General features: G+C 44.1%; 1 protein-coding gene across 1 annotated transcript in view; it reads right to left on the bottom strand.

The window, feature by feature from the left end:
• LOC147902241 (uncharacterized) overlaps positions 1–22,951 on the bottom strand; it is a 180,072-nt gene that overhangs the window by 152,340 nt on the left and 4,781 nt on the right. Inside the window, 2 exon segments of the mRNA XM_087374462.1 lie at positions 19,357–19,470; positions 20,491–20,609. Of these exon segments, the coding sequence (XP_087230588.1) occupies positions 19,357–19,470; positions 20,491–20,609 (233 nt within the window).

Genomic DNA, 22,951 nt, shown 5'->3' on the forward strand with positions numbered 1-22,951 from the left:
GAGGCCTGACAGCTTATACTTTACTCTGCTTTTTGGTTTGACTGTACATATCTTCTATGTCTACTTCAATTACTTGCATTACATACAATGTTCAGGGTCTTTGCAATGTCAATAAGTGGAGACTTTTCTGGCATTATGTACATAGAATGCATCCCGATGTGATCTCTTTACAGGAACACAACCAACACTTCTTGGCTGGCCAGCAAGGCCACTGTGCTGGTTATGATATTTTTTATGCTGGTACAATGCACTTTTCGGGGGTCTGCATGCTGGTAAAACATGATATGCAGCCCACAGTTGCTTACAATGACCCTCAGGGTCGATGGATGATGATCAGGTGCATTTGGCAGGCTGATCTCTATGAAATAGCATCTGTTTATGCCTCACAAACCTCTGCGACTAGAGTTCAAATGTGGGACTCCCTCAAACAATATCCATGGCTGTCCAATGCTTTTTTGTGTGGAGACTTTAACAACTCGCCTGCCACTCAAGACAATACCACTCATCGTTCTCACATGATCCCCACTGAGCTTCGACATTGGGAAGATATCCTCTCATCCCTGCATGCAGAAGATCTATGGCTCTCAACAAGGGACAGAGATATGGGTTATACATATCATCACAATGCCTTTACTCATTACGGGGCTCGACTTGACAGATGGTATTTGCTGCATGCTCAGCAGTATGCTGATTTTACATGTACACTTTGGGTTGATCATTCCCTCTTGCTCTCTGATCATTTTCCAGTATGCTTGACATTATCAATAGCACGTCTGACAGATGATATGCCTTTTTTTGGTCGTCGCCTGCCCTTAGGCTCAAGCTGAAATGGGCTCAGTCTCACAAGCAGCAAATGGATGCAATCAGTTCTCATAGGCAGCTTACCTCTTCTGAACAGGATTCTTGTGCTTATGCGGTTCATATCATCCACCAAAATGATCTTCGCAAATTAAAGAAGTGGCTAATCCGAGCTCGCATGAAACCCCTTTTGGATAAGGGCTGCTCCTCCAAAGCCTTCATGCAGATAGGCGAAAGGAGGATATTTGCAGGATCAAGAAAGATGATGGCACCTGGACCACTTCCAAATCAGAATTGGAATTGCAATGTTCTAGTCATTTCCAGCATCTCCTTTCTCTTCAGCCTGATCATCTGATGCAAGTGGATGCAGCTAGGTCTCAATTTCTTATGCATGTCCAGCCCATATTGTCAGGCTCATGCATTGGAGCAGCCTTTTATGCTTAGTGAACTGGATGATGCTTTGAGTCATCTATGCAAAAGCAGCTCTCCTGGTTGGGATGGATTGACTGTCGAATTTTTCCGTGCATTTTGGGGTGATCTCAAGAACACTCTTCTTCTAATGATCAATCATGCTTGGGCAGAACAATCTCTTCCCCCATCCTGGAAACATGGCCTAGTCAAATTGATTCCCAAAAAAAGGTTGTGTGAGACGATGGCTGATTGGCGGCCTATATCTCTCATGCATGTTATTTACAACCTCATTGCTAAAATGATTGTCCTCAGGGTTCGCTTCATTCTGCAAGCAGGACTTCATCCTAGGCAGTATGGGTTTGTCCCCAGAAGGCAGATCACTGACAATATCTCCAATGCTTTGCTTGCGATTGAGTATGCCAAATATTCTAAACAAGATGTTCTCATTCTGCAAGTAGACATTGTGAAAGCATTTGATACTGTCCATTGGGATTTTATCTCTCAGACTATGCATAAATTGGGATTTGGCCCTCGGCTTGTCCATATCATCTACTGGCTTTATTCTCAGGCCACGGCACAGTGCTTGCTTGGTGGTGGGTTGTCAAGAACCTAGACTATGACCCGCTCAGTGAGACAGGGTTGCGCTCTTAGTTCTTTACTGTATGCCATTGCTACCCATTTGTTACTGTTGCATATGGACTATCTGGCAGATACAGGACAGCTTCATGGCTTGCAAATTCCAGGGGCACAGTCATTTCTTGCACAGGCATATGCTGATGATTCATACTTTATGCCCAGGAATTCTCAAAGTGACCTTTCTCACTTGATGCATACACTGAAAGACTTTGGCATGGCTGCTGGACTGCAAATCAATTTTCAGAAATCAAAACTTCTAGCTTTGAAAGAAGCTGATTGGCATGCACTTCTCTGGCCAGGCCACATTATCTCTTCCCACACTATTGTGAGGCATCTAGGCTACCCCATTGGCTGGAATATTACCCCGCAACAACAGCTCAAATGGGTGCTTCAAAAGATTAACAAGAAGCTGGAATACTGGCATTTGTCGACTTGGCCTCTACATGTTCGACTTCGGATAGTACAGTCCATCGTTATGGCATATGTGCAATTTTATTTGCCTCTTCTTCCCTGGTCTTTCAAGCATTTGGCTTCCTATATGTCCCAGGCTATGGAGATATTTTGGAAAAGCAAATCTCATAAAAAGGCTTTGCGACTACTACCTATGCAGTCTATTTGTTCACCCAAGGCTCATGGGGGGCTGAATATTCTCATTCTCCAGGTTCATATGTTGGCAAGAAAGAGCACTATGATTGCTGATTTTTTTCAGCAAAAACAGCCATGGGATATTATGTTAGCAGCTATGTGTGGAAACATGGCATCCCATGCATATGGGCATTGGATTACAGATCACTGGGAAGCAGTCATGACCACATTTCAGGGGAAAATTCCTGGTTGCCCTGTTTCCACTGCTTTTATTCATGATTGGAAGAGAATTCTCTCATATGCAAAATGGACAGGTGCTTCTTCTCATCATGGTAATTCTTTTCGCTTGGAAAGCATCCATTGGAGCAAGGTGTTTGAATTGCCTCTCGCTTTACAGGCATCTATTAAAGCATACAATCTCATGAAATTGGGCATAAGATTTGTTGGCGATGTTGTGTATCAACAAGGTTGTATGCTTTCATTTCCACAAGCTTGCAGGACATTCTCCTTGGGTCTGCATCATAGGTCCATTTGGAGAACACTTTCAACTATGTTGCAGCCATTTGTTCCAGTTCCTCCACTGTTTGTACAGGACAGATTACTGGACTGGAATTTGACTTCCTTACCTCCTGCTACCCATACACTCTCACTGCACAATCTGACCTCCTCGAAGGTCTACAGATTTCTTCTTCCACCGCCATGGATTGACAAGCATGCCAACACTCTTTGGAATTTGGATAGGCCTCTATCTTGGTGGCAATCATGACTCATGAAAATCTTGAAAGCCAAATTGCCATTGAAACAGAGGCTTTTCTTTTGGAGATGTATAGTGGGAGCTTTTTCCATTGGGGTGAGATTGGCAGCACGCCGCATTGCTTCCCCTTCCTGCCCCCGTTGTTCTCATCACTGTGAGACAGTTCCTCACCTATTATGGTCTTGCCCACACTCTCGCATATTGATCACTCATATTTCTCATTTGCTGCGGCTTTGGTTTCCCTCTATCAGATTTGGGAAACTCTTCTGGATGTTTGGATGCCTCTTATCTCAGATGTCTCCATTCCTCCTCTTCTTTCACTGACTCGCTTTTGGGTACTATGGACCATTTGGACACAGAGACTGCATTCTAGGATGGGTCAACAGTTTCCTCAGGCATATATTTTCTTCAGAATATCCCTCAAGCAATCCTTATATGACAGTTTTGCTGCAAGGGACTTGGATGCTACTAGCCTTGAAGTGTTCTCTGCCTGTTTTTGAGTTTTTCCATTGGGCTCTCTTTTGGAGTCTAATGTCAGTGTGTGGGAGACTTCCCATCTTGTAACTTTATGAGAATATAAATACACTGGATTTTACCAAAAAAAAAGTGTGAGAGAGAGAGAGTATTCAGCCCCCCATGAGTCTTGGGTGAACAAATAGACTGCATTGGTAGTAGCCGCAATATGCTTAGGAAATGGTTTCCTTGCCTGTTTTCCAAATTGACAGGCTTCACACACCTTATGCATTTCTGCAACCTTGAATTTAGGCAAATCCTGTAACAATATTTTGGGCCTGCATTGATTTAAGTCGCTGTACATTAACATGACCAATGCGTTTATGCCAGATATCAATATCTGCAACTACACCGGTCCCATGTGCAAACATTGCTGCACTCAATTCAGGCATGTCCGCATCCAGCGTAAACATCCTGCCCTTCTTCTTTCCTTTTGCTATCAAGCGACCATTATTTTTCATATCCTCAACAAAGCATCCATGAGGATTGAATTTGACCTGCAAGCCCTGCTCAACCATTTGACCAACAGAAACCAGGTTCTTGGTGATGTTCGGGACATGAAATACATCAGACAAGTATTTCTTTTTCCCATCCTGCATAGACAAAGGAATTTTGCCAATCTGCACAATAGGATGTGCAGTATCATCACTAGTCTCCACAAATCCTGGTTTTTCCATTTTCCTTGCATCCTGCATCCATTCAGCATGACCTGTCATGTGGTTTGATGCACCTGAGTCAACATACCACACATCATTTCGTTCTTCTGCACTTGTCACAGAATTGGTCATATGCTGCACCATAAATAGATGCTCATTTCTGTCATCACCCTGCCTACTAGAAGATGCATAATTGCCTTGCTGCAATTTTCCATTCATAATGTCATTCTGCTTTTTATAGCAGTCCTTAGCCATATGCCCCATTTTACCACAGTAGTAGCATTCAACATTGTTGTTTGCATTTTGGCCTCTCTGCCATCCACCACGGCCTCTTTGGCTCCCCCTGCCTCTAGAGTTACCACGTCCTCCTGCATAGGACTGGTTTTCTTGCGTTTGCTGCATATTCTGATTTCTACCACGGCCTGCAGATCGGCCTCCTCTACCTCTGTCACCTCTGCCAGCATTTGAGTAGAAGACAGTTTCTTTTGAAGTTCTTGCTGAAGAAGATGCACACCCATTTCTCTGCTCTTCAGAAATTAGAAGAGCAATCAACTCCTTAAAATCAGGAAATTTTTCACGGACGGCAATGGATGTCCGGAACTGTGCATAATCCTTTCCTAGACCATTCAAGGTCACAGAAACTAGATCCTCATCTTCCACTGGCGACCCAATGGAAGCAAGTGCATCTGCAATTTTCTTCACCTTCATGTGGTAGTTATTTATGCTCAAATTTTCTCTCTGCACATTGCGCAACTCCTGCTTGAGCTGCATTTTCCTGGCCTGCGTATTTGTGCTATACATTTTAGCCAAAGTATCCCATGCCACCTTTGGCGTACTTGCATCCTGAATATGCACAATCATTGAATTTGAAATACTGATAGACAGCCAGTACATGACTTTTTTGGCTCTCTCATGCCATCCTTTAAATGCCTGCATTTCTTGTTGATTGGGAACATTAGGAAGAACTGGTTCTTCTTCATTTCCTGTAATGAACTCCCAGTAGCCTTTTCCCATAAGGAAATTCGTCATTCTAAACTTCCATGCTTGGAAGTTGTTCTTGTCAAGCTTTTCAGTGACAATCTGTGAAAGAGAATCAGACGCCATTACAAAACACTACAAAATATCATGTCACTGCAAAAAACACAGCTTCTGCATCACAAGGGCAAATCTGCAAACCTGACGAAAGTGGTTTTTGACCACACAGTCACTTCCTAGTGACAATTTTGCATCAACAGGCAATAAGGATGATTCTGCAACTCCCAATATCTCTGCACACAGGCATACGATGCAATTTCTGCGGCAACTTTTCACCAACCTGCAGAACAGTGGTCGCACAACAAAAACAGGGCCTTTTTCTGAGTGCCTGCGGAGAACTTCCGCCTCCAAAACGGGCCCCGAAATGACCTTGAATCAGAAAAATAAAGTTACCAAGGGCTACGCCTTGTCCCGCAGCATATAATGCCCTCTCGCCACACCGTGAAGGGCGTCTCAATCTGAGACAGTGCACTCTTGCACTTCCGGCTGTGCTACCTGCAGAGATTTGCTCCCAAACTCGAAAAAGGAAAGCAACACTGGTCCTCTTACCAGGACACTGCGAACTTGGTTTGCTTTCTTGAGCTCCTTACCATGAACAAGGCTCTGATACCATGTGAAGATAGTGGGAGAGAGGGAAGGAGTCTCACTTGCGACTTTCTCACATGCACAATGGGGGAATACACACAAAGGTGGAGGCTGAAAATAGTTTTCCTCTTCTTAGTTGTGTAAGCCAAAAGAACTCGAGTACAAAGAAATAGAAGAACCCTATATGTGGGTCTCAAACCAAACTCAACTAACTAAGGTGGCATACTAACTGAGCCACGAACTAGTGTAGATAAGGATAGCTGTCATCCAGCTATTATTCGTGGGCGGTGTACCAACCGCATCTATAGCTAACAAGTCGGTGACATAAATGCACAACGGTCACCCTGGCATATCGCGAGTGGAGCTTGATATCTCAACAACGGTATGGCTTGGGCTCCCATTATTGTGCTTTGTGTGGTAATAAATTGTTTATATACTTTCGCCTTTTGTTCCGATTCCTCCTTTGGAACTTCAAGATAGGTTGGAGAATTGGACTTTGACTTCACCAGGGTCCTTTTCTCGCCCTTTGAGGCTATCTCAGATTATGGTTCCTGCATTGTATAAAATCCTTTTGCCTCAACCTTGGGTTTCAAAGAAAGGCAATTCTATTTGGTGAATGCATCGCCCAGCCAAGTGGTGGAGAAAGAGATTAAAGCAGCTTTGGGCTTACAAAACTCCTCTTCGGCAACATGTTTTCTTCTGGTGAGTGCTTCTGGGCATTTTTCCATTTGGACAGATGTTGGCCCATAGACACATTGCTCCTGCTCATTGTCACAGATGCTTGAGTCCTCAGGAGAGTGTGCCTCATTTATTCTGATTTTGTCCATGTTCTCGTGAGTTCATCAATCTTCTTCGGTAGCGCCTATGAGTGAGATTCCCGACTAGTCTTTTTGGGAAGTCTTTCTGGCTCTTTGGTTTTCATCCACCCAAACTGGAGTTTCATCTTTTCTTTGTTTGGGTTCGTTATTGGACACTCTGGACGTTATGGACAGACAGGAACTGTAAAGTCTTTGGTGATCCCATATTTTCCTTGTTTGGCTTTTTTAAGCGTTCTCTGCAGCAATCCTTTTTTGATTGCTTGCAGATGCACTACATAGATCATGATGTATATCTAGCATACACTGAGATTTTCAGTTGATGTAATTTCGGCTGCCTCATTTTTTTGCAAAAAGAGACTTCTATTAAATATTAAAGAAAACCGTTAGAGCAAGCTCCATATGGGATACACCATGCAATGCATGAGAAGCTCAAGATCCAAAAAGAAAGGATTGGGGCTGATAGTGCCATCTCAATCCGGTAGAAACCTCCGAGAAAAAGGGAGAACCCCTCCAAACTTGAAGAATTACAGTCCTCCTAGAAGAGGCTGCCCACCATGAAGGGCCCTGCATGCTAGCCCAAATGGCTATCAAAGTGTGAACCGTGTCAGTCCAAATACCCGTGAACACCTATGATGGGTGTATTTGGGTGCCATCCAAGGCCTCTGTACATCTGGCTCTCCAAATGTGCCAAGAGGAAATGCTAGCCAAAATCTCCTAAGAGGTGTCCACTGAAGCATGAGAAGCTTTGAAGGGAGTAAGTGGTACATCCTAAAGGGAGCAGGGCTCTATCACCTGCCGGCGGACTGAGAGTGCCCAAGAAGAAGGATCACCCTCATAAAACACCTGGAAAACACCTGGGGCCTGGCTACCTCGTTTTGAGGTTGCTAGTTTTGTAATATAATCAATCAAAAGTTTTCACTTTAAAAAAAAAAGTGGTGTGAGAAAGAGAGAGGTGTTTGTGCATGTCATGCCATGGTCGCCAAACAAGGATTACCACAGCCTCATTCGACATCAGTGCCCCGTATGGGTTGAGGTAGTGGATTTTCCGGACTATATAAGGGCTGAGTTACCAAGTTTGGCAACCACTTTGGGGCAAGTTATATGCCCACCCCGTCCTTCGGGTAATCGCAATCGCTTTTGTATTCTTTGCGATACAAATCACCCAACCCCTCCTTCCATTGCGGTAGAAGTGGAGGATGTTCCCCCCGGTGAAAAATATTTTGATTTGAAATGGGGAGTTTTTGCAGGTGCTTGTTTCACATGCCATAAGTTTGGCCACCTAGCCTCACAGTGTCCTGCAGTCCTGCATCAGCTCCCACCTACAGCTATTGCTCCAAAAAATACTCCCCCCCCAACTTATGCCCCGGGGTCTAAGGCTATGCCTACCAAACTGGGTGATGTGGCATCCAAATCTGTCCCTTCCAAAGAAAATGTGGTTCAGGTTTCAGCCAAGCAAAAGGATAAGGGGAAGGGAAAAATTTCAGAATCTCATGCCTCTCCCCAGGGTGCCTAGCAGCAACCCAAAAAAGTATTCGCTCTCAAACCACGTCCGTTACAATCTCGCCATTGGGATGCTTCAACTTCTACCCCTGGTCATACCTCTACCCCCGCTGATAGCCTTGCTTCTCAACTGTGGGTTGATGTGTTAAAAAGGGGCATCCCTGTATGTGACAATGATGAGGATCATAGAGCTAATGATCCAGGAGGCCAGGTGGGTGTTGATGTCATGGCTGAGGCCTGACAGCTTATACTTTACTCTGCTTTTTGGTTTAACTATACATATCTTCTATGTCTACTTCAATTACTTGCATTACATACAATGTTCAGGGTCTTTGCAATGTCAATAAGTGGAGACTTTTCTGGCATTATGTACATAGAATGCATCCCGATGTGATCTCTTTACAGGAACACAACCAACACTTCTTGGCTGGCCAGCAAGGCCATTATGCTGGTTATGATATTTTTTATGCTGGTACAATGCACTTTTTGGGGGTCTGCATGCTCGTAAAACATGATATGCAGCCCATGGTTGCTTACAATGACCCTCAGGGACGATGGATGGTGATCAGGTGCATTTGGCAAGCTGATCTCTATGAAATAGCATCTGTTTATGCCTCACAAACCTCTGCGACTAGAGCTCAAATGTGGGCCTCCCTCAAACAATATCCATGGCTGTCCAATGCTTTTTTGTGTGGAGACTTTAACAACTCGCCTGCCACTCAAGACAATACCACTCATCATTCTCACATGATCCCCACTGAGCTTCGACATTGGGAAGATATGCTCTCATCCCTGCATGCAGAAGATCTATGGCTCTCAACAAGGGACACAGATATGGGTTATACATATCATCACAATGCCTTTACTCATTACTGGGCTCGACTTGACAGATGGTATTTGCTGCATGCTCAGCAATATGCTGATTTTACATGTACACTATGGGTTGATCACTCCCTCTTGCTATCTGATCATTTTCCAGTATGCTTGACATTATCAATAGCACGTCTGATAGATGATATGCCTTTTTTTGGTCGTCGCCTGCTCCATGTTAATAGTGCTTATTTGCTTCATCAACAATTTCAGAACATGGTGAGAGTGGCTGTCCGTCCCCTCCTCTTACATGCTCAGGAGGATATGGATTTTGCTTGGATCAGTCTTGCTCATCGCTTACAGGTTTTATTCAAGATTATGGACGGAGTTACATGGGAAACCTCAGGCTCAAGCTGAAATGGGCTCAATCTCACAAGCAGCAAATGGATGCAATCAGTTCTCATAGGCAGCTTACCTCTTCTGATTAGGATTCTTGTGCTTATGCCACCAAAATGATCTTCGCAAATTAAAGAAGTGGCAAATCCGAGCTCGCATGAAACCCCTTTTGAATAAAGGCTGCTCCTCCAAAGCCTTTTTTAAAAGTCTCCATGCGGATAGGCGAAAGGAGGATATTTGCAGGATCAAGAAAGATGATGGCACCTGGACCACTTCCAAATCAGAATTGGAATCGCAATGTTCTATTCATTTCCAGCATCTCCTTTCTCTTCAGCCTGATCATTTGATGCAAGTGAATGCAGCTAGGTCTCAATTTCTTATGCATGTCCAGCCCATATTGTCTCAGGAACAGGCTCATGCATTGGAGCAGCCTTTTATGCTTAGTGAACTGGATGATGCTTTGAGTCATCTACGCAAAAGCAGCTCTCCTGGTTGGGATGGATTGACTATCGAATTTTTCCGTGCATTTTGGGGTGATCTCAAGAACTCTCTTCTTCTAATGATCAATCATGCTTGGGCTGAACAATCTCTTCCTCCATCCTGGAAACATGGCCTAGTCAAATCGATTCCCAAAAAAAGGTTGTGTGAGACGATGGCTGATTGGTGGCCTTTATCTCTCATGCTTGTCATTTACAAACTCATTGCTAAAATGATTGTCCTCAGGGTTCGCTTCTTTTTGCAAGCAGGACTTCATCCTAGGCAGTATGGGTTTGTCCCCAGAAGGCAGATTACTGACAATATCTCCAATGCTTTGCTTGCGATTGAGTATGCCAAATATTCTAAACAAGATGTTCTCATTCTGCAAGTAGACATTGCGAAAGCATTTGATACTGTCCATTGGGATTTTCTTTCTCAGACTATGCATAAATTGGGATTTGGCCCTAGGCTCATCCATATCATCTACTGGCTCTATTTTCAGGCCACGGCGCAGTGCTTGCTTGGTGGTGGGTTGTCAAGAACCTGGTGGACTATAACCCGCTCAGTGAGACAGGGTTGCCCTCTTAGTTCCTTACTATATGCCATTGCTACCCATCCGTTACTATTGCATATGGACTATCTTGCAGATACAGGACAGCTTCATGGCTTGCAAATTCCAGGGGCACAATCATTTCTTGCACAGGCATATGCTGATGATTCATACTTTATGCCCAGGAATTCTCAAAGTGACCTTTCTCACTTGATGCATACACTGAATGACTTTGGCATAGGTGCTGGACTGCATATCAATTTTCAGAAATCAAAACTTCTAGCTTTGAAAGAAGCTGATTGGCATGCACTTCTCTGGCCAGGCCACATTATCTCTTCCCATACTATTGTGAGGCATCTAGGCTACCCCATTGGCTGGAATATTACCCCGCAACAACAGCTCAAATGGGTGCTTCAAAAGATCAACAAGAAGCTGGAATATTGGCATTTGTCCACTTGGCCTCTACATGTTCGACTTCGGACAGTACAGTCCATCATTATGGCATATGTGCAATTTTATTTGCCTCTTCTTCCCTGGTCTTTCAAGCATTTGGCTTCCTATGTGTCCCAGGCTATGGAGATATTTTGGAAAAGCAAATCTCATAAAAAGGCTTTGCGACTACTACCTATGCAGTCTATTTGTTCACCAAAGACTCATGGGGGGCTGAATATTCTCAATCTCCAGGTTCATATGTTGGCAAGAAAGAGCACTATGATTGCTGATTTTTTTCAGCAAAAACAGCCATGGGCTATTATGTTAGCAGCTATGTGTGGAAACATGGCGTCCCATGCATATGGGCATTGGATTACAGATCACTGGGAAGCAGTCATGACCACATTTCAGGGGAAAATTCCTGGTTGCCCTGTTTCTACTGCTTTTATTCATGATTGGAAGAGAATTCTCTCATATGCAAAATGGACAGGTGCTTCCTCTCATCATGGTAATTCTTTTCGCTTGGAAAGCATCCATTGGAGCAAGGTGTTTGAATCACCTCTCACTTTACAGGCACCTATTAAAGCCTACAATCTCATGAAATTAGGCATAAGATTTGTTGGCGATGTTGTGGATCAACAAGGTTGTATGCTTTCATTTCCACAAGCTTGCAGGACATTCTCCTTGGGTCTGCATCATAGGTCCATTTGGAGAATACTTTCAACTATGTTGCAGCCATTTGTTCCAGTTCCTCCACTGTTTGTACAGGACAGATTACTGGACTGAAATATATCCCTGAGGAAACTGTTGACCCATCCTAGAATGCAATCTCTGTGTCCAAATGGTCCATAGTACCCAAAAGCGAGTCCAGTGAAAGAAGAGGAGGAATGGAGACATCTGAGATGAGAGGCATCCAAACATCCAGAAGAGTTTCCCAAATCTGATAGAGGGAAACCAAAGCCGCAGCAAATGAGAAACATGAGTAATCAATATGCGAGAGTGTGGGAAAGACCATAATAGGTGAGAAACTGTCTCACAGTGATGAGAGCAACGGGGGCAGGAAGGGGAAGCAATGCGGCGTGCTGCCAATTTCACCCCAATGGAAAAAGCTCCCACTATACATCTCCAAAAGAAAAGCCTATGTTTCAATGGCAATTCGGCTTTCCAGATTTTCATGAGTCGTGATTGCCACCAAGATAAAGGCCTATCCAAATTCCAAAGAGTGTTGGCATGCTTGTCAATCCATGGCGGTGGAAGAAGAAATCTGTAGACCTTCGAGGAGGTCAGATTGTGCATTGAAAGCGTATGGGTAAGGAGGTAAGGAAGTGCATCAATCTATTGGACTGTCCCTGCACTCCCTCTGAGATTAAGAACCATCTGGGCCTATCGGTCTGTAGGAAGCTTCCTGAAGGCTTTCCATGCTCCCACAGTAGATGCAGGGCTCCTCTCCCATCTTGGCCACTGCATGTAAGGAGAAGCTCTAAGTGGTCTGCCATGCTCATCCATAATCCTGTCATTCCACATGATAGGTTTCCTTTCAATCTCTTCATGGGTGGATGGGGGAATCTTGCGAAGAGTACTCCTAATGCTTGCCCATGCTTTCAGGATAGCAACCATAAGAGGGGAAGAGGGAGATCTGAGGTGGGCTGTGGTGAAAACCCATCTGGTACTGTGTCCAATCCTCTCCTGAAGTTGCCGTGCGAGATTGTATGCATCTGATAAAGAAATCCTTCCAAGGCTCTTGCCCTGGCATAAGTCCTCTCACAATGACCTTGCAGAGTAAGGCTCTGCACTGTAGATGCGGGTCGATGATATTCAAACCCCTTTCTCTTGTAGGAAGAATCAAGGTCTCCCAAGCCACCCTGGCTGTAACATCAGTTGTGCCATCTAGACCACTCCATAAAAAGTTTCATATAGGCCTCTTAAGCTGAGTGATACAATCCCTAGAGTGGCACCAACAAGAGCATACAAACCATGTTGTGGCTAGAAGACCTGGTTAACCACCACCACCCTGGAAGCCAAGTCAAGTTTGGCTGAGCTCCAGAAGGAGCTTTCTTCTGATGCTCTCCAACACCGGAGCAAACTGTTGTGAAGGAGAGATGCCCACCCCAACTCGGCAGCCCAAATATCTGACGGAGATGCCCCTCTGTACCCAAGTGAAGCCAATATCATTACCCCAATCCGGGGTGTCATCATCGCAAATCCAAAAACCATTGGATTTATGCCAATTAATGTGTGCACCTGTAGCCGTGCAAAATACATCCAAGGCTGTCCGGAAGGAAGTGAGTGTCCTAGGGGAGGCATCCAAAAAAACAGCCGTGTCATCTGCCAACTCACTATCCAGGAGCTCTTCTTCCCGGCGGATAGGAAGCCTCAACCCATAAATATCAGCTTGAGATCTAATGTAGATACTCATAGCTTCCGCCACAAAAAGAAAAAGAAAAGGGGCAAGAGGACATCCCTGGCAAACTAATCTGGAAATCTGAAACCTGTCCCCTCTTACCCCCCCCAATGAGCACCTGGCTATGGGCTGATCTGTAGAGAGAGGATACTCCTCTAATCCATGCATCTGAAAAACCAAAGCGAGATAGAGTACCCTCTAAAAAATCCCAATCTACTCTGTCATATGCTTTCTCAAAGTCCAAGAGTAGAATGGCCAATCTCTGGCGGCTCTGCATGGCCCATTCTGAGGCCTCCCAAAATGAGAAAATATTATCAAAAATAATTCTGCCATGCACAAACCCTGTCTGCGTGTCATGAATCAAATCTGGAAGAAAAACCTGTAGCCGCTTTAGAATGTCCCTCAACCAATCCTTATATGACAGTTTTTCTGCAAGGGACTTGGATGCTACTAGCCTTGAAGTGTTTTCTACCTGTTTTTGAGTTCTTCCATTGGGCTCTCTTTTGGAGTCTAATGTCAGTGTGTGGGAGACTTCCCATCTTGTAAATTTATGAAAATATAAATACACTGGATTTTACCCAAAAAAAAAAGTGTGTGTTGCTCAGGAGACTATGTCTCATTTATTTTGGCATTGCCCGTCTTCTCGGCAGTTTCTGGATTCTCTTCAACAGCAGCTACGAGCGAGATTCCCAACTCTTCTCTTTGGGAAATTTTTCTGGCTCTTTGGCTTTCATCCACAGCGACCGGAATTTTATCTTTTCTTTGTTTGGGCTCACTATTAGGCACTTTGGACTTTATGGGACAGACCGTAATTGTAAAATCTTTAGTAATCCCAATTTTTCTTTGTTTGCTTACTTTAAGCGTTCTCTGCAACAATCTTTCTTTGATTGCTTGCAGACTCGCCAGATAGATCAGGATGTATATTTGGCTTATACTGAGATCTTCAGGTGCCTCTTTTCTGAGGTGACTATTCTTATAATATAATCAGTCAAAGTTTTCACTAAAAAAAAAGAGTGTGTGTGTGTGTGTGTGTGTGTGTGTGTGAGCACTCCTGCTCAGCCTAGCCTACCGTCGTATAGCCATACAGCCTAGCCTACCGTACAGCCTCAGTTTGTCTGCGGGTTTTTGTATGTACGAGCGTGGGTTCCCGTTTGTCTGTCTGGGTTTGCTTCTATCTGTTCTTTCTATCCGTATTGTTACTGTCCGTTCACTTTTTCTCTTGGCTGTCCGTACGTTCTGTCTCCATATTGTTTTTTGTCCTTTGTCCGTTCTGCTTTTTGTCATCGTTCGTTCTTTTCTCTGTGCTCTCTGTTCTCATTTGGGCTGCTGCTGTCTTTTTTTCTTCCCTGTTGTCTTGTGGGACACAGATAATCCCACACCGGCTTCTTATTCAGTTAGTGTCAATAATGTTTCCATGGGCAGTGCTTTCTACAAGCTGAAATGGGGGTTGTTTGTAGGTGCTTGCTTTGAATGCAGGCAATTTGGGCATATGGCTTCACAATGCCCTTCCCAGGTTCATCCTTCCCAGACTAAGGCCAGCATTTGGACTGACACAGTACACACTCTGATGGCCATTTGGGCGAGCATGCAGGGATCCTTCAGAGCAGCCACTACCAGGAGAGTTACTTTTTCCAGAGTTTGGAGGGGATCTCCTTTCTTCTCTGAGTTTCCTTTAGGGTTGAGGTGGCATTTTCAGCCTCCGCCTTCATTCTTTATTAGCTCACTTTGAGCTGTTTTTTCCTCATGCATTGCATGACGTACTCCCGCTTTTGAGCTTGCTCTCGCGGTTTTCATTCATACTTAATGAAGTAATTTTCTTGAAAAAAAACAAAAACAAAAAACAATGCCCTTCCCGAGCACCCAAAATGCCAGTACAAGCTGAAATGGTTCCGCCTCAGAGTAAGAATGCCAATGCCTTTTCTGTGGTAAAAAACGAAGGGGTAAAACAATTTTTTGCTGATCAAGACAAAGGTAAATCCCCAGCTATCTTGAATGCTATTGCTCCTGTTCCTATGCCCTCAGTCTCTCAGTCTTAGGTGAAGGGTAAAAATTTGGATGAAGGATGGCAAACTCCTCGCAAAGTTCTCTCTCCTAGGAGAACTTTGCCATCCAGAACTTGGGATGGTGCATCTTCACAGGCCAAGACACCAGCTGAAAACTCTGGCATTGGTTTGACTTGGGCTCCAGTCACTACCAATCTTACCCTCTTCCCAGAAGAGGACGTTGCTGCTCTATTGTCTTCCCCTCAGGCTGATTCCTCTTCTCAGGGCAGAGGTCCAGATATTGAGGTGGAGATGCAGACATAGTCAGTTTGTTTATTGTTGTACATAACTGTCCCATAGCTGTAATATGCTTGACCACATCAAATGTGTTACAGTCGATGTACAGGATTTTTGTGATCGTAGAAAATGGAAACTTGTATGGATGTATGTCAGACAATTGCAGCCAGATATAGTGGCTTTGCAGGACATAATCAGCACATGTATGCTGGTCACACAAGATATTTTGCTGGTTATGATATTTTCTATACTGGAGAGTGCTCTTTCTCTGGAGTGGCTTTTTTGGTAAGGCATGATCTTCAGGTCGTTGTGGCTCTCAATGATCGCCATGGTAGATGGATTATTATGCAATGCTTGTTTTAGGAAGAAATATCTGAATTTGCATCGGTTTATGCCCGTCAATCTTCAAATGGTCGAGCTTTGATTTGGGATGCCATGCATAATTATCTATGGAGACATTATGCATTCATCTGTGGTGATTTTAACAATGCTCTGCAACTGGAAGATAATACTTTGGCCCCACACTCATATGTTGGCTTCTGAACAGCAGGCATGGTTTGACTTTTTGGTTTAGCTGCGTTTGGTGGATCTCTGGAAGGAATTACAGCCTACGCTCCCAGGCTATACCTTTCAACACAATGCTCAATCTTCTTATCAGGCACGCCTGGACAGGTGGTATCAGGTTGATCCGCAGCATTGTGATGCGTTTACCTGTCAACTTTGGGTTGATCATGCCTTCACGTATTCTGATCATATACCTCTTTGGTTGAGGCTCTCCATACATGACTTTCCTGATGACAGATTGCCTTGGAGAAGGCTTTTGTTGGTGAATAACAGTTATTTGGAACATGCTGATTTTAAAGTTATGGTTTTTGATGCCATTCAGCCTCTCTCTTCTCAGATGCTTTTTGATCTGGATTATGCATGGCAGGCTTTTGTTGCTCGAATGTAAGCTTTGATTTGGGATTATGGTAAATCATTTATGCGAGCCACACAGGAGACTGTTGTGCATGCTAAACTCACTTACCAGAGTCTGACTAAGCTTAGTCGCCTTCGGTCTTGGTCTTCTGATGAAAGCATGCACTTATGTCAGGCTAAATTCTATCTCCAATCAAATGATCGATGAAAGCTTGTTAAATGGGAAACCTGATCTCGACAAAGGGCTTTTTTGGATACACGCTGCAAAGCAATTTTTCAAAAGTTTACATTACAAATGACAAGCTGCAAATATTTGTTGGGTCTGGATGCCTCATGGTTCTTGGTCTTCATCTCACTCTGAACTTGCTAATTTTTGTGTGCAGCACTTCTCCTCCCATTTTACATGTGGACTTTCCCTCTCTTGAGATTTTGTCTGCACATCAACTTCTTTTACAGCATGTCCACTGATTGGAGACCAATCATGCTCATGCCACTCATTTATAAGATCATAGCTAAAATGCTTGTTGACCGTATCAAAGGCTATCTGCATGATGGGTTGCATCCTTCCCAATATGGTTTTGTTCCTCAAAGGCATATCATGGACAATATCGCCAATGCTTATGTTGGGATTGAATATGCTAAGTATACGCAATAGGATGTTTTGCTCTTGCAAATTGACGTTGCCAAAGCCTTTGACACAGTTCAATCGGAGTTCATCTTACAAACAATGCGATCCTTAGGCTTTGGAATAAAAATGCAACATGTTATTTATTGGCTCTACAGGGATAGCAATGCTGCTTGTATTCTTCTGGAGACATTTTTGAAGAATGGACTCTTCGTAGTTCGGTTCGTCACGGCTGTCCCCTTAGTACGTTACTGTATGCTATTGCTACTCATCCTATGCTGCAATACATTGATCATCTAGTGGCTACACATTATCTCCGGTTTGGAACTGGGTGAAAATCGCAGCATGGTTGCTCAGGCCTATGCTGATGATTCTTTCTTTACTCCAAGGAATGCTACGCCTGATCTTTCTGCTTTCATGCAAGCCCTTTCAGTTTATGGTTTGGCAGCTGGCCTTCATGTTAACTTTCAAAAGTCTAAGCTGCTCCCATTGCATCTTAAAGACTGGCACAGTCTCTTATGGCTAGGGGAGATCATCCCACCCACTCAGTTAGTTTGTCACCTTGGTTATCCTTTGAGTTGGGGACTTACTCGTCGACAGCAAATTGATTGGGTTCTAATCAAGCTCTAGAAAAAGCTTGAATATTGGAAACTGGCAACCTTTGCTTTTACATGTTCGTTTTCAAATAGTGCAGTCCATTCTTGTGGCGTACATTCAATTTTATTTGCCTTTGATCATGTTCACCAAGGTAGACCTTGCTTCCTTTATGTCTGTCCTTATGGACATCTTTTGGCGTTCCAAACATGGTAGAAAAAGTCTCAGACTGCTTTCAGTGCATCGAATTTGTTCCCCTAAAATGGAGGATTGAATATCACTAATATCCAGGTGCACATCTTTGCTCACAGGGGAAAAATGTTGCTGCAATTTCTGAAAGGTTATCAGTCGTGGGCTCTCATGATTCAATCTCTGGTCACACATATCAATACTCCTACTTTTGGTCATTGGCAACCCACTCAATGGGAATTCTTGTTTGGGTGCATTGATGGCACTTTGCATGGCTGCCCTATGGTCTCAACTTGCTTCTTGACTGGAAGCATATTCTGTCTCACCTGAAATGGCATGGTCGACAGTCTCTGATGGGTAATTCTTTGCGGGCTGAAAGCATTCACTGGTCAAAAGTTTTTCAGCCTCCGCTTGCTTTACAGGAACCTCGCCGTTCTTGCTTTATTTCTTTTAAAGGGATCAATACTGTTGCTGATGTTATTCATGATGATGGCTCTATGCTTCCCTTTTCTCTGGCAGCCACACAGTATGGTTTGGGCTCTCATTATCGTACTTTGTGGCAGCAAATCACTTGTATGCTTTCTCCTTTGGTTCCGATTCCCCCTTTGGAACTCCAAAATCGATTAGAGGATTGGACATTGACTTCCCTTGGGTCCTCCTCTCGTCCTTTGAGGCTATCTCGGATTACTGTGCTTGCATTATACAAAATCCTTTTGCCTCAACCCTGGGTTTCAGAAAGGGGTAATTCTCTTTGGCGAATGCATCGGCCAGCTAAGTGGAGGAGAAAAAGACTGCGGCAACTTTGGACATACAAGGTTCCACTTCGGCAACAGGTGCGGGTGCTTTTGGGAATTCTTCCATCTGGACAGTTGCTGTAGGCACATTGCTCCTGCTTTATGTCATCGGTGTCTGATTTCTCAGGAGACTGTGCCTCATTTATTATGGCATTGCCCTTCTTCTCGGTAGTTTTTGGATTCTCTTCGATAGAGGCTACGAGCGAGATTCCCAACTCTTCTCTTTGGGAAATTTTTTTGGCTCTTTGGTTTTTATCCACAGCGACCAGAGTTTCATCTTTTCTTTGTTTGGGCTTGCTATTGGGCACTTTGGACTTTATGGACAGACACCGATGACAGACTGCTTTTCTTTAAGCGTTCTCTGCAGCAATCTTTCTTTGATTGCTTGCGACTTGCTAGATAGATCAGGATGTATATTTGGCATATACTGAGATCTTCAGTTTGATGTATTTTCTAGCGCCTCTTTTCTAAGGTGACTATTCTTGTAATATAATCAATCAAAGCTCACTAAAAAAAATGTGTGTGTGTGTGTGTGTGTGTGTGAGAGAGAGAGAGAGAGAGAGGTGCACACATAGAGGAAAAAAGGTTGTCTAATTATACCTCAAAAATCAATTGATTCCATTCTTCTTGCATATGATTCAATGATCTTTCTAACGAATATTCCTTACTTGCATGTTCACTTATATCCTCTAGCTTAGCCAAGTGTTCATCAACCTGCCAATTTGAAATTGTATTGTTAAGGATTTGATGTCATTCACAATTGAACGTAGTAATTTGAGTTTTGAATAGTAATTTCACATTTCAAGTCTACATTTAGTATAATCCAAGCTCTTGTCTTGATGTACAATTTAAGAAGTTAATATGACCTTTTGGCAAGAGATTGTGGTGACAGAATATCATATTTAAACAAAATTTTCATGATCTTTCTCTTGCAAATCAACAAATTGTCATATTTGAGAGTTTTAATCTGCCCATGGCAGTGGAAAATGAACTAAGGAAAAACCCAACTAAAATGTATAGACAACAGATCCCTTTTGTGCATCCAATCCTACCCCTTCCTACCTTCACCCCTAGCCTCCTAGCTCCTGCTTGCCTCTCAGCTCCATCCCCTGCCTAAATAGCTGAAGTTGTACCAGAGCACGTGATTAAGCTGCTGCCAGAATCGTGCCATTTTTTCGGGAAAGGAATTGTGACTCGCATCTCCTGCTATTCTGGGATATGCATTTGCTCTCTATTCCATATTGGCACCATACGGAAAACCATACAGCTACAGCCAGATTCTACGGTATGTACACAAGCTGCTACCAGATGTACTCATTCTCTGTTGCTTGCCGGGCAGTAAACTGAGCTGCATTGTTCGTTTATATCTCCGTCCACCTCCATACATCTTTTGCATTATAAATCTGCCATGCATTGGGCCATATAGTTATGTTAATCAATTGTCTCCCTCTTGGCTGGTTAGCTCACTGGATTGGACCTAGAAATGATTCGAATTGTATCAATCCCTTTGAAAGTTCAGGTAGGTGGTCTGACAGCTTGCAAACCTGACCCGTAGTATTAAAGAGGGAGGCACCCATCTGAATGAAGCTGTCATCTATAATGCGCTGAGCCATATGACCCTTCTCTTTGTTCGATATGTGTGTTTGGAGATGTGACCAAAACTAAACCCCCAGTTTTGTGTCTCAATAGCTCTAGCAGAGATTGAGGAATCTGGTGGTCCCTCTTGATTTGTACCTGGCAGAACGGCCACTTCAGTCGCAACCAAGATAGGAATGTCTCCTGTTGTAATCGAAGAGGAGCCCGAGCATGAGGCGTGTCCTCCTGAACTGCAGTTGGTGGAGCAACAAACCTAACTGTAAACCAACACAAGATGGTGAAGGGTGTGAGGATAGTTCAGGGCATGGTGCGGGAGCTGTGTTGTTGATGGAGGTTTGATTGGGCAAACCAAAGGAGCAAGATGATAAGTGGGTGCCAAAGGAGTAGTACGAGACCTAAAGACTCCCTAGGTCTTTTATTCTTTCTTGGGCAATCTCTAGCAAAATGCCCAAGGGTCCTGCAAATCCTGCACTGATCCTATCTACCCACAACCTCAATTCTCTCGCCAAAAAAAGAACCATTTGGGTGCTAAAGCATAACATGGTCATCTATAATGCTAGGGTGAGAAACAATGACCCTAACTCTAGGCACCCCATTAGACCCGCTTTCGCTAAGAAGATAGGCCAGAGAGGGGGGAATGTCTGTGACTACTCCAAATGATGCTCCAACAGTGGCAAGGTGTTGATGGTACACCTGAGGGAGACCGGGAAACTAGATAATAAGAGAGGTTTCCTGGGTAAGGAATGGGCCACAGATCCGTCCAGGTTGACCATTGCAAAGGATCCTAGATGGAGACTTTGGATCTTTCAAGGTCGACCTCTTGCGGAGCTCGACTGGGACCCAAGTGAGTGGGCGTGGCCTACTCCAGTGGCAGGCGTTTGTCCTCTTTCTTTTTTCTAGTACTCTACGAGGACAGGTTACAGGCTTCAGCAGAGAGACTCTCATCACCTACCATCTGCCTCACAGCATTGGCACGCACAGGGACTTACTGCAGAGCTCTTGCTGAGCTACTGGACTCACTTTTGGGGCATCAGTAGAGCCAGGAAAGTCTCCTACTTTCTTTGGCTCACTATTCATAGGGGTATACCTGTGGGTACTTGGCTTCAGTAGATGGGTAGACCCTCCTTGTGTATGCGTTGTCAGCTTGCAGAGGAATCTAGTAAGCATTGTTTATGGAGCTGCCCCAGCTCTAGAGTGGTTTGGACAGGTATCTTCAGGTTGTTCTCATATGTTACATCTGAGTCTTTTCTGATGACATGGGGCACTGCCCTTTGGGGGAGAGGCTCTGGAGCCTTTGCCCTCTATGAGTCAGAGCCATGAGACCATGGTTTCTTCATGCAGTGTTGCCAGAGACGGGGTCCCACAGATGTTAGCATCATGGAGCCACAGGACTTACTTTTGGTACCAGTACCAGCTCAGGATTCCAGGCCTACTTCACCTGCAGGGTCAGCCTAGGAGGTGATTTCTAGCATTACCCTATGGCAGATATGGTGTTCGAGATGTTCTTTTTTCCTTGGGGGCCATTTATGCACGGAGGCTGACACTCTTGCTTCCATTTGGGCGGAGATTATCTTCACTCTCAGGAGTCAGTGGGAGCGGTGTACAGGCACCTCTTTGGCAGCTCGTGGAAGACTTTTATCCTTCATGAGGACATGGGACTGCTCATTATTTTTTCATTTGACCCCTTTTGGGATGTCGTGGCATTTTAGACCACCACCATGGCTTTTTTGCCACATTGTTGAGGGTAGGGATAGAGTACTTTCTCTCCCACCTGTTGTATGATTCGTTTTGAATGGAATATATCACTTTCTCTCAAAAAAAAACAAAAACAAAATATTGTAACAACCAAGTACTGTTATTAATTCGATATTTCAACCTTAAAACTATGAAAACATACGAGGAGTCAAAGTAAAATCTTCCTTTTTAAAAATTATTCTAAAGGCAATTGATTAGAAAGTCATTAAAACAACTTTAGAAATCAAAGACCTGAAGCCGTAAAAGTTGGCGGAATGAAGTTGTATCTTCTCCTCTTATTTCAAATCCCACGACTTCTGAAATTTTTTCAAAGTGCCTTTGTTGGAGACCTAGAAAATATGGCAGAAAGGATTACAGAACTATACATTTTGATTTGAAATTTCAAAGCATCATTTTTTATTTAGAATTCCCAAGTTATGTGTAAATCAAAATCAAAGCAGCTCCTTCCCATCATAATCGTCCCTCCTGCTCTAATCCCTCCCTCCCTCCTTGCTACCCTACCAACCTCCTACGTTCACCTCAGTCCCTCCCCTTGCTGCCCCTACTCGATACTACCCTCCTCCCCTTCTCCCCTTGCCCCGATGCCCACTCTTTTCCCACCACTCACCATTCTTTGTACCACGCCTCCCCATTCCCTGCCCCTTGGCCTGCTGTCCCATTCTCTACTCTCCTCTGCCCTATTCCCGGCCCCACACTGCCCCCTTCCCCCCCTTCCCCTCCCCCACTAACCCTTCCCTTCCCGTTGTTGTCCTCTCAAACTCCTGCCATCTGAGCCCCTACCCTCAGGTTGTCTCAACGCTTCCCCTTTCAGCCCCTCTACTCTTAGCCTCCTCCCCTCTCAACC

The sequence above is a fragment of the Dipteris shenzhenensis genome, chromosome 5, assembly GCF_047967505.1.
Source record: "Dipteris shenzhenensis isolate YYH24624 ecotype China chromosome 5, Dip_SZ_1.0, whole genome shotgun sequence".
NCBI classification, from domain to species: domain Eukaryota; kingdom Viridiplantae; phylum Streptophyta; class Polypodiopsida; order Gleicheniales; family Dipteridaceae; genus Dipteris; species Dipteris shenzhenensis.